Below are 13014 nucleotides of genomic sequence, written 5' to 3' on the forward strand. Positions count from 1 at the left end.
TACAATAAGAATGGAGCATGTGCACAAGAAAGGAAAGAAGGAAAGGGGGAAGAGAGAAGGGTGGCCAGAAACAAATGGAGGCAAGAACAGATTCTGAGTGGTTTTCAGCGGTGTTTGTCCACTACTCAATGCGAAAACGACGACGCGTGAAAGCTTGGAAGATCCTCCTATGCTGCTGAATGGAGGCTCCCCAGAAACGGCTAGCCTTTTCTGATGTATGACAGCTCCCAATATCCAACAACGATGCGAGAAGTTTTCATTTGTTTAACACCCACAGCGGCAGAGAAAGGGCTGGGGCCCGTTCAAGTAGCGTTTGGAAGTGTTTTCGGTAGCGGAGTTTTGAAGAAGAGACCGCTTCTGCAGCGTAGTCCTGTACGTCGGTATCTTGGTACCACTGAGGAGATAGGATTGGGGCGAGCGTGGCTTGGTATGGGTATGCTCTGGCGCTTCCATAAGTCGCCTCTGCATGACTTGGTTCTCCCTCGACCACATGAACAGGCGGCGGGACGGGACGGTTCTAGGATACCGTAAATTGCCTGGCCAGATAGGCAGAAGCCTCGAATGCTCCTTGAACAGCGTAGATGGGATCCTCGTTCTCATGGTAAGCAGAGCAATGGTTCTGCGCCGCTTCTGAGACGCGACAGTGATCTTTAAGGCGTTGGGCACAAGGCCACCCATGACCCCTCCATGCCGCTGGCCTGAGGACAGAAGACATCAGGACACGTTGACACTGGCACCGAATGCAAGTCGAGAACCAGTAAATGAGAGATTGTTTACGATTCTCATCGACGGCCATGACCAATCTCTTGGCAGAAAAAAAGTTTGATTAGCAAGAGTCCGCGTTTGACCTCAGGCACCTAAAAGTCCAGACCAAACATGCGGAGAAAAACAGAAAAGTCTACATGCACAGGTCTTAAGATGAAAGAGATCTCTATATACGCAGACGCTCCTTTTCCTCGGATAATCATTGTCGCTACCAAAACCGCTTCCATCCATGCACGTCACTCGTCATACTCGTCTGTTGATCTAAGGGTTCTCCTTGACGAACTTGACACCCTTCTGGATGTTCTTGGAGAGGTCCTGGAGGCAGACGTCGAGGAGCTTCTGCTCGTACTCAGCAATCTGGCCGACGGGGTGGATCTTCTCAACACCGTTGGGGCCGAGCTCGACGTTGGAGGCGAAGAACTCGCAGCCCTGGTCCTTGTACAGAGGACTCTCGACGAAGGTAGGCTCGACGACACCCTTCTCGCCCTGAGCAGCCTTGAGGAGGGACTCGGCGAAGCGGGCACCAGCCATGGCCATGGAGAGAGTGGCAGAGCCAGCACCGCCCTTGGCCTGAACAACCTCGTCACCACCGAACTGAACGCGCTTGACGTAGGCGTCGAGCTGCTCGCCCTGGAGCTTGTGGCCGGACTGCGAGAGCAGAGGGACAATGGTGGCACCGGAGTGACCACCAACGACGGTAATGTTCTCGTTGGCGGGGTCGCTGCCCTTGATCTCAGAGATGAAGCGGGATGCGCGGACGACGTCAAGGGTGGTGACACCGAAAAGGCGCTTGGGGTCGTAGACACCCTTGCTCTTGAAAACCTCGGCGGTGATGGGGACGGTGGAGTTGACCTATGCAGTGTTAGAAGGTCACCAGGAACAAGAATGGAAATTCCATACTGGGTTCGAGATGATCAGAACGTTGGCCTTGGGGGCAGCCTCAGCGGTGGCCTTGGCGAGATCGCGGACGATCGAGGCGTTGGTGTTGAACAGGTCTTCCAATGGTGAGCCACGAATCAATGTTCAGTAATGCAGCGTGCTTACCATCACGGGTCATGCCAGGCTTGCGGGGAACACCAGCGGGGATGAGGACAATCTCAGCGCCGTCCAAGCACTCCTTGAGGCCCGAGGGAGTCGGGTCGTAGCCCTTGACCTGTTTGTTTGTGAGCGTCTAGCCCAACTGTGCACAATGAGGTCGACGTACGATGCTCTTGGTGTTGACGTGGGAAACATCGGCGGCAACGCCTAGGATACGTGTCAGAGGTACATCTTCATGCAAGTTTCGGGAGACGTACCAGGACCGCCGCGAATATCGTACAGAGCAAGAGAGCTCACGCGGGGGTTAAGCTTGAGGAGCAGCGAAAGAGGCTGGCCAATGCCACCAGCAGCACCGAGGACAGCGACCTTGGAGTTCTGCGGCGTGTCAATTAGCACGGTACAGGGCGCATTAGAGCGGTTGCGGCTTTTGCGGCGCGGTGGAGGGAGTGCTTACCTGCCTGGCAGAGACAGAGAAAGCCCGCCTCTGGGCGGCGCCGAAAACCTGACGAGCAGCGAACATGATGAAGGATGCTGTGCAAGGGACAAAGCGGAGATGCAATGGATGGAGTAGCGGGTGAGAGGAAGATGTGGTGTTGAGAGCAGCAAGCCGGAAAGCTTGGGTAAAGCTCTGGCTTGGCGCCGGGTCGGGCTGGCGCAAAAAACTCGGACCGCCAACCCCACGGTCAGCCCGTCCGTCCGCTACATCATCCCTGGACGATGACACAACAATTCAGTGCTCGCTCATGCTGTCGCTGCCAGACTTCGGATCTCATTCATCTTGGAGAAAGGTCTGTGTAATTCTTGCACTGAGCATTCCACAAGGGTGATTCTCTCCACTGCGACTAGAAAGGATCCCGAATTCAATGACGTCCATGTCTCCAAGCTACTAAGACCAGGAACTCTCCAGAAAGATGACCCTTGAGCCGCCAATTGGTTGTTCGCCTTCCCGTCTAACTCCGTCTATGTACTGCTTAAAGCCCGAGAGCCCGTTCTCACAAGCGTCAGGCTTTTCAAGAACTCCACTTCGTCCTCTCGAAACCAACATGTCTGTCAACTACGACAACGACGTGCTCCTGCTGGTTTGTGCCAGCGGAAAACAGTGTTCAGCCCTCTTGCCGCGCTTACAGGGAAAATGGAAACACCTTCGCCTTCATGTCAACAGCCAGGCCTCGGAAGAACGTCTCAAGACGCAATACCCCGAAGCGGAGGTTGTGCGGGCGAGTCTGGACAACGTCGACCATGTGCGCCGCATCATGTCCGGTGTCACTACTGTCTTCCACGTGGGGCCCTCATTTCATCCCCGGGAGAAAGCGATGGGCTGCTTCATGGTGGACGCTGCTGCTGAGGAGGCCAGAAACGGCTCTTTCAAACATTTTGTCTACTCGTCGGTGCTTGGTCCTCAGTTGCGCAAATTGATGAACCACGACTGCAAAAACCACATTGAAGAACACCTCATGGAGTCTGGCTTAAACTTCACCATCATCCAGCCCAGCACTTTTTTGGACAATTTTCCCATCAAACACTTGGCGCAACAAGAGAAGCCCCGTTTTCCCGCCTTATGGGACCCCAATGTACCGTTTTCTTACACAGCGCTCGATGACCTCGCAGAAGCAGTTGCAAAAATCATTGAGGAGAGGGAGGCACACTACATGGCCCAGTATCCAGCATGCTCAACCATGCCCATGCCCAACTCGGCACTAGTCGTCATGGCAGCCAAGGTGCTGGGAAAGGACGTCGAAGTCGTCGGCATACCTTTTCAAGAAGCAGTCGACCTGCTGTGCAAGCGGTTGTATGGCACCGCCGAGGTCGACGCGCGGATTCGAGATGAACCGGAGAGGATGATCCTCTTCTACGACAAGCGCGGCCTATTGGGAAACCCAGGAGTGCTAGAATGGGTTCTGGGGCGCAAGACGACGACACCAGAGGAATGGATGAGGCGACAGGTGGGCGGATGAAGCCAATGCCATGCTACAGCCAAGGTTGAAATTGTAAATGTACACACGAAATACAGCAGTTGAGTTGAGTTGCAATTGCTATTCATTTTCGGACCGCGGCCGAGGTGGGGCTCTCCCTCGGCCCGTGGGGCTTTGACGAGTGTGCGGGGAGGAGAACCGAAAACTGGGGGATAGCCGGAGACAGAGGATAGGGATAGGTAGCGCTCCAGAGCCATGGCGTATGTTGGTGGAGCAAGAAGATAGATGAAAAAGGAGAGGGAGCCCGTGAGCAAAGCGACAGAAACAGAGGACCGCATTCAGAGACCACGAGGCACAGGTACAGTGAGGTAGGTGTGTAGGTAGGTCAGCAAGCCAATCGGGCGGAGCACTGCAGCTGGACCTCGGCATCCATATGGTGCAGGCTGCGCGCGCTGCCACTGTTCTTCTTCCCGCTGACCGAGGGCCTTCGCAGCTTGCGGCAACGCAACCAACCGGACATACTAATTTTCACCGCTCGTCAGTCCTCCGCTCAATCCTCCGCCATCAGAGAAATGTTGAATGCCCTGAGCCGGGCTCGCCCCAACTCCATCTCGCTTCTCCGCGCTCAAGCTCAAGCCCTGTCCAAGCCCGTGGCTCGCTCCCCCACGGTATGTTTGTTTCTTGAGCCGCATCTGCAGATCTACCTTGTGCGACGCAGAATTCTGACCACCGTCCAGTTGATCACCATGGCCTCCGCTAGAAAGCAGTCCACTCTGCCTGCCGGTACCCTCTCCTCTCTCCTCGCAAGCCCCGCCATTCAGATCCTGACCGCAACACAGGTTACAAAGAGGATATTTCCAGGGGCCCTATGCTCCGCTTTGAAGAATCGCTGCCGCGCCTTCCTGTTCCGACCCTCGAAGAGACTGCGAAACGATACCTCAAGTCTGTCCACCCACTGCTGAACACACAAGAGTTTGAGAGCACAAAGAAAGCTGTCGAGGACTTTGTCAAGCCCGGCGGTGCTGGCGAGACTCTCCAGAAGCGCTTGATAGCGCGGAGAGAAGACCCCAACGTAAAGAACTGGATCTATGAATGGTGGAACGAGGCCGCGTATCTAGGTTACAGAGACCCCGTGGTTCCATACGTCAGCTACTTTTACTCGCATCGGGATGATCGCAAGCGTCGCGACCCCTCGAAAAGGGCCGCAGCGCTGACCACCGCCGCCCTGGAATTTAAAAGGCTAGTCGACACAAAGACGCTGGAGCCCGAGTACATGAAGAAGCTTCCCATTGCCATGTCGAGCTACGAATTCATGTTCAACTGCTGCCGCATTCCCGCCAAGCCCAGCGACTACCCCCAAAAGTTCGACTTCGCCGATAACAAGCACATTGTGGTCATTAGGAAAAACCAGTTTTTCAAGGTGGACCATGAGTTGGACGGCAAGCAGCTCAATACTTCGGAGCTGGAGCAGCAGTTCAGGAGAGTTTACCAAAAGGCGGAAAAGGCTCCTCCCGTTGGCCTCTTGACCAGCCAAAACCGCGATGTCTGGACCGAAGCCCGCGAACGTCTCATTGCTGCCCACCCATCCAACGAGGCCATTCTCAAGACCATCGAATCTGCATCTTTTGTTGTTTGTCTGGATGATGCTTCCCCTGTCACTCTGGAAGAGCGCGCACACGCTTACTGGCATGGCGATGGCGCGAACCGATGGTTTGACAAGCCGCTGCAGTTCATCATCAACGAGAATGGTACCTCTGGCTTCATGGGCGAGCACAGCATGATGGATGGCACTCCCACGCACCGCCTCAACGACCACACCAACGCGCTGATCTTCTCCAACGCTCTTCCCTTTGACGACCCCTCCATCCGCTCTAACATTCCCGAACCCACGCCCCTCAACTTCAAGCTGAACAAGAGACTGCAAGACGACATTACCGCGGCCCAAAAACACTTCGAGGGACAGATTGGCGCCCACGAACTCCGCGTCCAAGCCTACCAGGGTTATGGCAAGGGCCTGATCAAGAAGTTCAAGTGCAGCCCCGACGCCTACGTGCAAATGATCATCCAACTCGCCTACCACAAGTTCTACGGCAAGAACCGACCCACGTACGAGTCGGCAGCCACGCGCCGCTTCCAGCAAGGCCGCACCGAGACCTGCCGCTCCGTGTCGGACGAGAGCGTGGCCTTTTGCAACGCCATGGCCGACCCAAACGCGACGCCCGAGCAGACGCGCGACCTCTTCCGCAAGGCAGTCAATGCGCATGTCGCATACATCACCGATGCCAGCGACGGTCGCGGTGTTGACCGCCATTTGTTTGGTCTCAAGAAGTGCCTCAAGGAGGGCGAGGAGCTGCCGGGCATCTACAAGGACCCGACGTTCGGCTACTCGAGCCACTGGTTTATCAGCTCCAGCCAACTGAGCTCCGAGTACTTTAACGGCTACGGCTGGAGCCAGGTCGTTGACGACGGTTGGGGGTAAGTTTTGCGATCTCGTTCTACTCGTCCGCTCGGTGTGAACAAGAAGCTAACATGTTTCGACAGTATCGCCTACATGATCAACGAAAACAGCATCCAGTTCAACATCGTTTCCAAGCACCTCGGTTCGGACCGCATGTCTTTCTACCTGAACGAAGCCGCCGGCGACATCAGAGACCTCATGATGCCCACTCTCGAGTCCAAGGCGAAATTGTAGATCTTTCTTCCCCCTCGACAAGACAAGACAAGAAACCTTGACCCCGCCAACCCATCCCGTGCAGCCCATCTTCTGCGTTTCATGATATTTCACGTCATCTCCTCCTTCTCCGCCCTTCGGTTTCGTAACCTCCCTCCTGCCATTTCCACCGCTTGATTTCTACTTGCTTGCCTTGGGTTGAGCTGTTGGATCTGTTCGTCATGTGCTGCTGTGCTTCTCAGCATTTGGATTGCTTGAGCTAGATATCTAGAGGAAAGGAAGGAGACAGAGCTGGGACACGCACGCAACCATTCATCCATCCATATCTATTCACCTACCCACCCACCCAGCTACAAATTTCAGATGAACTATATGCTCAGAATCTAGCGGCCGTGTTGAACGAAAGACTGCCGCTCTTTCTGTCATCCATCCTCTCTGTCTTTGCTATGATGCGCATTGCTCCCGAATTGTGACTGCAGTGCAGTGCTGCTGCTGTCCATGCGCGTGGGTCGGCTTTCTAGACGTGCGCACGCTGCGTGATGCAAGCTGCAGGACGCGGGACGCGGGATGGATGCGCCGACGTCAGACGGAGCGTGCCCTGGTGTCAGGTTGTTGGCGCTTTGACATGTGAAAATGACGACCGGCCACCCCAGCCCTGCGCCGCCGCCGCTTGGTCTGGCTTGTCTGACTGCAGTGACTTGACAGGGCAGGTCAGGGCAGGTCAGCCGCGTGCATGCAGGCAACCTGAAGTAGAGGGACGGCACGAGACGGGGCGCGAGGGGGTTAGCGTCGGTGGAAGGGGGGGGGGGGGGGGGGGGGGGGGGGGGGATTGACTGAAGCCATCGCGGTGCGCGGTGCGCGGTGCGCGGTGCGCTTCGTTATGTTTGGAGGAATGTTCTAAAAAGGTATGGTCTATATGGTTCTCTATAACAAGCGACTGAAGGAATGCCTGCTTTGGGTATATCGACATCATCACAACTCAGCCCGCCACCCCTATGCCCACAATACAATGCCGCTCTCTCCGCTCAAAAGCTATCATCGAGCATCTCATGCCTGCGCACAACACTAGGACTAACCTCGCCCACCTCGACATTCGAATCAGTCAACGCATCACCGCCGCCCGCCGTCAGCAGCAAGTCCTCGACGATACGCCGGCTCGCCTCGTGCGCCGGTGTCTGCAACAGCCGGCTCTGCGGCACGTGAAATTGGAGCGTCTTGGGCGGGCTGATGGCTTGCGTGCCGTCGTCGCTGTCAGAGTCCCATGTCACTAGATCGTCGCGTGTGAAGTCGAGCGTGCGCTCGACGGGCTGGGCGCTGCTTTTGCCTTTGCCTTTACCGCTGCTTGCGGCGCCGGCGGCGGTGCCGGGCGTGCGGTGTTGCTGTTGTTGTCTTTGTTGATGGAGGACGCTGACGCCAGGCGTGCGTGGAGTCTTCATGGGCGACTTCATGGGGGAAGAAAATATCTCTGCGCGTAACTGAGGCGCTGCGCCCTCCGGCGATGACAGCGGGCTCGAATCCAACGCAGCCAGGCGTTTTGTGCGGTTTGCGGTGCCTGGCGTAGCGTCTGCACGCCGCTGTTGCTGCGACTGCTGCTGCGTCTTGCGGGCCGTGTGCGGCGTCGCTGCGATGCGGTATGTCCTGTCCAACATGCGGTGCAGCAGCGGGTCCTGGTTCCCCGCTGGCCGTTGTGTCTGCGTGTGTTGGTCGAAGGGCGACGACTCGGGCGTCATTGACATGTCCGGAAGCCCTGAAGCCGAAGGCCTGCCGGGGGTCGTTGGGAGATTCATGACGGTGCCTTCATCCAAGTCACCAGCGCCGTCTGAGGAGAAGTCGTCTTCATCGCGTGCTGCTTGTTTGCCGCTGCCCTCATGTTTAGTATCGCCGTCGCCGCGTAGTTCGCGTCTGAGAGCTTCGTATGGAGAGCCATAATCGGCAAATGCGGCGGCGGTCATTGTAGGCGGGTTGCGGGGAGTCTTTGTGACGGAGGGAGAAGAGAGGATTGAGTCATCGGCCTCGAGGTTTGCGCTGTCGTCGAATTTGCTCGTGCGTTCGGCATTCGAGTGGATGGTGCTGTCGCGGACTGATGGGCTTTCATCGTATGCGGATTCTTGTGTCGTCTCGTCATGCTGAATGGTGGTGTCTCCGCCTGCGGTGGGCTCTTCGTAGCCAGAAAGAGAGACATTTGCGCTGGCTTCGAAGAATTGCTTCCAAAACTGCGGGCACTGTCAGAACCTGGCTACCATCATACTGGCAACCATTCCATTAGCGTACCTTTGATCCCTCCCATACAGCTTCAGAATGCTTCGCGTATTCTTCGACAATCGGGAGGATGCTTCCAGTGACGATGCGATGTGCGCGACTAAAGTTGTGGTCGATTTCTGCAACTTGGTTAGCCCAAAATGCTGCGAGGAAGGACAATTCCAAGTACCTTGGAGGGTGAGCGTAATGGACTGCTCGAGCCTTTCCAGCTCCTCAGTCAGGGTAAGGTTGCGCTGTGCCATCATGCTACTGGGGCGCGACATGACGTTGTGTGCTTGGCTCGTGGTCGTTGTCGTGCTTCCGTTGCGGCAAAATGTCAACAAGCGCTTAGTCAGAGAGTTCCCCGCGCGTGTAGGGTTTCCTTTTCGGGTATTCCTTGACGCTGGACTTCCCCTCGTCATTCTCCAGCTCTTCGTGACCTCGCACCTGCAGGTCAACCTTGTTTTCGAGCATTGCTTTGCCATGTCTCCGCGTGTCCGATGCCTCCGTGATTCGTCAATGGCATGTCCTAGTACCCACCCATGGACTCCCCTCCCTACCCCATACCGTGTCTACTCCGCATTCCCGGTGTTGTGACCTCCGAGATGGAGTGACTAGCTATCGGGAAGAAAACTTCCGAGCTCGCATGTCAAAATGTCCTGCTCACAGATCTTCTTTTGATGCTTCAACTCTTTGGTCAAATCCATCATGGCAGCTCGCTCAGGATTCCGCAACTTGATCAGATACTCGAATGCGCTGTCTTCGGCATCTAGGGCTCCATTGGTTGGCCCCAAGTACACCCGCTCGATAATAGGGGTTCCAGAGCAGCAGCGGAAGACGGCAATTGTCACTGGCTGTGCGCGGGGAATGTAAGCGCCCCAAGGAACCCCCCATAGTTCAATGTTTGACCGCATGCAGAGGAAAAGCCATTGCACTTCGGCTTGCACAAGATGGCTATGACATTGGCGTCAATGACATTCCTTCCAATAAAGACGAGGCAGAGCAATTGGTCTCGGAAATCAAAGAGATCGGGCGAAAGGCCACTGTGTGCCTGGGCGATGTCTCAAAATTGGATGAAGTAGAAAACATGGTCCAAACATCTGTCAAAGAGCTCGGTCCCCTCAACACCATGGTTGCCAATGCCGGAATCGCGCAGGTAAAGCCGCTGCTCCAGATCACGCCTGAAGAGTTGCGGAGAATCTTCGAGATCAATGTCTTTGGTGTTTTCAACTGCTATTCTACTGCTGCAAAGCAGATGATTTCGCAAGGTAGCGGTGGCAAGTTGATTGGTGCTGCCAGGTACGCATCTCTTCTTGGAGCCTCAAGTGCGCACGCGCTCACCAGAAATACTCCAGCATCGTTTCGCTGAAGCCTTTTGCCATGCTTGGCCACTACTCGGCGACCAAGTTCGCGGTGCGCGGCCTGACTCAGGTCTTTGCCATGGAGATGGCGAGGCACAAGATCACCGCAAACGCATACGCGCCGGGTATCGTCGGCACCAGCATGTGGGATCTCATTGATGAGAAACTTGGTGAGGAGACCGGCGCCAAGAAGGGCGACACCATCAAGAAGTATTCTGGAGAGCTCATTGCGCTTGGACGGACGAGTGTGCCGACGGATGTGAGCAAAGCTGTCAGCTTCCTGGCTGGCCCAGACAGTGACTACGTCACTGGGCAGACGCTCGTGGTGGATGGAGGAATCATCTTCACCTAGTTCGGGTCAGATGAGTGAGTTCTGAGTTGAGTCTCATGTATCCAATGCGTGGAGCATGTGTTTCTGCGCTCAATCAACGAAGAAAAGAAACCTCACGGTGTATGCTCTATTTCAAAATTGTAGACCGACTCCCACATCCAGCTAGCGTCCTTCTGGAGCGTTGCATTGGAGTAAAGTTTCTGTCCCAACTCTCTTTCCACCTTTCTTCTTCATTCATCCGACCTTCTCACAACTCCACCTGATTCGCTGATGAAAGACAATATCGGGACACTATTCGAACACCATCAAGATTGGCAAGCCGATTGCACGGTTCTCACTCTTCCTGCCCGTCCCTCTGACTTGCCGCCGACTCGCGCAACTCTTCTGATCCAAATCCGATCCTGTAGTCAGCGCTTTGGATTCTGTCCAGCAGAACTCACGTCTATTCGGTTCACAGAGCATCCTCGCCATACTCGCTGTCTGAAGTCGTTGGATATTCAATTGCTTCAGCGAAGACCATTAAGATGCCGCTCCATCAACCTACAAGTTTATTCTACAACTATCCCGAGCCCCAACGAATCATTGTGGGCCATGGTTCCGAGTCGCCTCTTCATTACGAATCACTTGGCTCTGACTTTGAATCTGAAGCTGTTGGAAAACTCTACGCCAGCGCCGTCAGTCAGGACGTGATCGAAATCCCCGACCAGAATGCACATGAGATAACTTTGGTCCAGTTTTTCCAAGACAGCAAGCTTGAAGCCATGGATGACCGGGAGAGTGCGTACAAGGCTTTTGATGTTGCGTACAGACTCGTCTACCCGATTCATAAGCTCGTCAAAAGACCACTTTCACCTGATTTGGAGCCCGAGACTGCGCGCAAGAGGCGTAAGGTAGTCGAAGACAACCCGCTTACAAAATCTCCGCGGGACAGAAACAAGATCTGCATTGTTTTGAAAGCGCGGCTCAGGGTGATTAGCTATGCAGTTAGCAAAGCGCTGCACTGGATCGATGACTTCGTGCAAGCCTACTCCGAAATAATTGTCGAAACTTTCGACGGTTCTTCCTTATCGACTTTTGAGGACATTATTCCCATGCAATATGATCTGAAGAGCATGGTGGAATTGGCATTCACTTCACAGCGCGAGGGAGACTTCAAGATGCTTCACAAATGTATGGAATACGCTTCCCTCATGCCAAGTCTCGAAGTCTTTCAAGAGCTCCGACGTCCCATCGGACGGTTGCTATTCCAGATCCAGGACATGACCAACCAGAATCCCATGCCGTTGCCGTGCGTAAATCGAGAGAGGTTCTTGAAGGGCCCAGAAATCTTCCAAGTCTGCACTCAAAGGATGACGGAACAGCTTAAGAAGCTGGCCACTCACGGACTCGCCGTCTTCAACCCGTTCTGGACGGAATTCTTGGAACCTTTGAAAGCCATGGCAGATGAGGAGTGGAATTGGTGGGAATCCGCTTCAGACGAACAGCAGAAAGACAAGTTTCAAGAGCAGTGGAATTTGGTACTACTTGATCGACAATATCTTGCGGAAGATAGAGTCCTCATCGAAGAGCGCATCAAAAAGCGCAATGCCTACAATAGAGTCGAAATTGTCTTGGAGATCCGACAGAGTTTCGACATCATGAAAAGACTCCTTGTAGAGCTGAGAGAATTCAACAAGTTCGTTGAGTCCGGCTTCAGGGTAAAATTCCTAGAGGAGAACAATGCAGCATCAGCGACCAACAGTGCTGCAGAAACCAGCACAGCTTCAGCAACCAACACAGCTCCAGCAACCGACGCGACTCCAGCAGCCAACGTGGCTCCAGCAACCAACAATACAGCTACCTGATCGAAGGTCAGCATTTCATCAAGGACACAAGCATCCAAGGTCGACGTTCCGACCCGGGCGGAATCAAGCAAACTTCCATCCCATCAAGCACGCAGGGACGGCGGAAAAAGCACTCATTTTTGCTGTTCATTTGACATTCCTTGACTGAAATCATTTTCACTTTCCGAAGCCAGTCAATCACACAAGACAGCGGAGAAAGTCCAATGCGACATGGACGATACATTGCGGAAGCGACGAGCACAAAAAAGGCGATTGATTGGCTTAGTCCCTTTGGCACGACTGACTGTCACTCCTTCTCTCTCTTTTTTTTTTTTTTTTTTTTTTTTTTTTCTTTCCGTCATCGTCTCGACACCACAGCATCTTGAGCGGAACTCGGACACGACACACGCGGCACTGGACAAGCGGACAAACCCACGGCAGATTCAACTCTGCCTTCAATCAATCATTGCATGCTTCCTCCACACTTCTTTCCTTCCCACTCTCGACCCAACGACACAACGCCTCCTCCAAAAGTGCCCTCCAGACACGCCATCGGACAGACGCACAAAGAGCTGCAACTATATCAATTTACCTCGGCATGGTTGATGCAACCTCCTTCCTACTACTCCCTTTCTCTTTCCTGATACCATCCAACCGCGCAACGACGACTGTATGCTGCCATGGTAGGGGCAAGCAAGCCAAAAGAAAAAAAAAAAAAAAAGGGCGATTGATTTGGTTTCTTGGTTCGGTATGCAGGACGGCACGCACGGGGGGGATATTTGGCGACAGTCTCTTTGCTTTCATTGACAACTCGAGGCAGGTACTCAATCTAAGACTTTCTTTACCCATTTATAGCGCTCAAGCGAGTAAATTC

The 13014-nt window shown here is 54.4% G+C and overlaps 6 protein-coding genes across 6 annotated transcripts; 4 read left to right on the top strand and 2 right to left on the bottom strand.

Moving 5' to 3' along the window:
- Positions 1–751: 751 nt before the first annotated feature.
- IWZ02DRAFT_455977 (malate dehydrogenase-like protein) lies at positions 752–2404 on the bottom strand. Its single transcript, XM_066767821.1, has 6 exons — positions 2258–2404; positions 2061–2178; positions 1970–2010; positions 1810–1918; positions 1666–1760; positions 752–1617 (listed from the first exon to the last, which is right to left on the bottom strand). Exons 1-6 carry the CDS (start codon positions 2321–2323, stop codon positions 1027–1029), a joined length of 1020 nt encoding a protein of 339 aa, XP_066621189.1. The 5' UTR covers positions 2324–2404; the 3' UTR covers positions 752–1026.
- Positions 2405–2846: 442 nt separating this feature from the next.
- IWZ02DRAFT_470545 (uncharacterized protein) lies at positions 2847–3758 on the top strand (the record flags this gene model as incomplete). The annotated part of the gene is made up of 1 exon (XM_066768804.1): positions 2847–3758. The coding sequence occupies one exon, from the start codon at positions 2847–2849 to the stop codon at positions 3756–3758; it is 912 nt and encodes a 303-aa protein (XP_066621190.1).
- A 704-nt stretch (positions 3759–4462) lies between these two features.
- IWZ02DRAFT_380427 (carnitine O-acetyltransferase) lies at positions 4463–6408 on the top strand (the record flags this gene model as incomplete). The annotated part of the gene is made up of 3 exons (XM_066765103.1): positions 4463–4499; positions 4556–6191; positions 6258–6408. The coding sequence occupies 3 exons, from the start codon at positions 4463–4465 to the stop codon at positions 6406–6408; spliced, it is 1824 nt and encodes a 607-aa protein (XP_066621191.1).
- An 811-nt stretch (positions 6409–7219) lies between these two features.
- On the bottom strand, positions 7220–9004 carry IWZ02DRAFT_422492 (DASH complex subunit Ask1-domain-containing protein). The gene is made up of 3 exons (XM_066765859.1): positions 8816–9004; positions 8659–8765; positions 7220–8600 (listed from the first exon to the last, which is right to left on the bottom strand). Exons 1-3 carry the CDS (start codon positions 8907–8909, stop codon positions 7413–7415), a joined length of 1389 nt encoding a protein of 462 aa, XP_066621192.1. The 5' UTR covers positions 8910–9004; the 3' UTR covers positions 7220–7412.
- A 61-nt stretch (positions 9005–9065) lies between these two features.
- IWZ02DRAFT_312452 (3-oxoacyl-reductase) lies at positions 9066–10549 on the top strand. Its single transcript, XM_066764083.1, has 3 exons — positions 9066–9494; positions 9544–9924; positions 9981–10549. The coding sequence occupies exons 1-3, from the start codon at positions 9334–9336 to the stop codon at positions 10336–10338; spliced, it is 900 nt and encodes a 299-aa protein (XP_066621193.1). The 5' UTR covers positions 9066–9333; the 3' UTR covers positions 10339–10549.
- A 292-nt stretch (positions 10550–10841) lies between these two features.
- On the top strand, positions 10842–12161 carry IWZ02DRAFT_434562 (uncharacterized protein; the record flags this gene model as incomplete). Its single annotated transcript, XM_066766372.1, has 1 exon — positions 10842–12161. One exon carries the CDS (start codon positions 10842–10844, stop codon positions 12159–12161), a length of 1320 nt encoding a protein of 439 aa, XP_066621194.1.
- Between the last annotated feature and the right edge of the window lie 853 nt (positions 12162–13014).

Source organism: Phyllosticta citriasiana (genome assembly GCF_038021145.1).
Source record: "Phyllosticta citriasiana strain CBS 120426 chromosome Unknown IWZ02scaffold_9, whole genome shotgun sequence".
Classification (NCBI taxonomy): Eukaryota; Fungi; Ascomycota; class Dothideomycetes; order Botryosphaeriales; family Phyllostictaceae; genus Phyllosticta; species Phyllosticta citriasiana.

What these genes read in the sequence shown, in the direction of transcription:
- IWZ02DRAFT_312452 (XM_066764083.1), top strand. Translation starts at nt 9,334, where the DNA reads ATGGCAGCTCGCTCAGGATTCCGCAACTTGATCAGATACTCGAATGCG. An exon ending in ACTGGCTGTGCGCGGGGAAT is followed by an intron (nt 9,495 to 9,543) that starts GTAAGCGCCCCA and finishes GACCGCATGCAG; the next exon opens with AGGAAAAGCCATTGCACTTC. An exon ending in AAGTTGATTGGTGCTGCCAG is followed by an intron (nt 9,925 to 9,980) that starts GTACGCATCTCT and finishes GAAATACTCCAG; the next exon opens with CATCGTTTCGCTGAAGCCTT.
- IWZ02DRAFT_455977 (XM_066767821.1), bottom strand. Translation starts at nt 2,323, where the DNA reads ATGTTCGCTGCTCGTCAGGTTTTCGGCGCCGCCCAGAGGCGGGCTTTC. An exon ending in ACGTCAACACCAAGAGCATC is followed by an intron (nt 1,919 to 1,969) that starts GTACGTCGACCT and finishes ACAAACAAACAG; the next exon opens with GTCAAGGGCTACGACCCGAC. An exon ending in GCCTGGCATGACCCGTGATG is followed by an intron (nt 1,761 to 1,809) that starts GTAAGCACGCTG and finishes CACCATTGGAAG; the next exon opens with ACCTGTTCAACACCAACGCC.
- IWZ02DRAFT_422492 (XM_066765859.1), bottom strand. Translation starts at nt 8,909, where the DNA reads ATGTCGCGCCCCAGTAGCATGATGGCACAGCGCAACCTTACCCTGACT. An exon ending in CATTACGCTCACCCTCCAAG is followed by an intron (nt 8,766 to 8,815) that starts GTACTTGGAATT and finishes ACCAAGTTGCAG; the next exon opens with AAATCGACCACAACTTTAGT. An exon ending in CTGTATGGGAGGGATCAAAG is followed by an intron (nt 8,601 to 8,658) that starts GTACGCTAATGG and finishes CAGTGCCCGCAG; the next exon opens with TTTTGGAAGCAATTCTTCGA.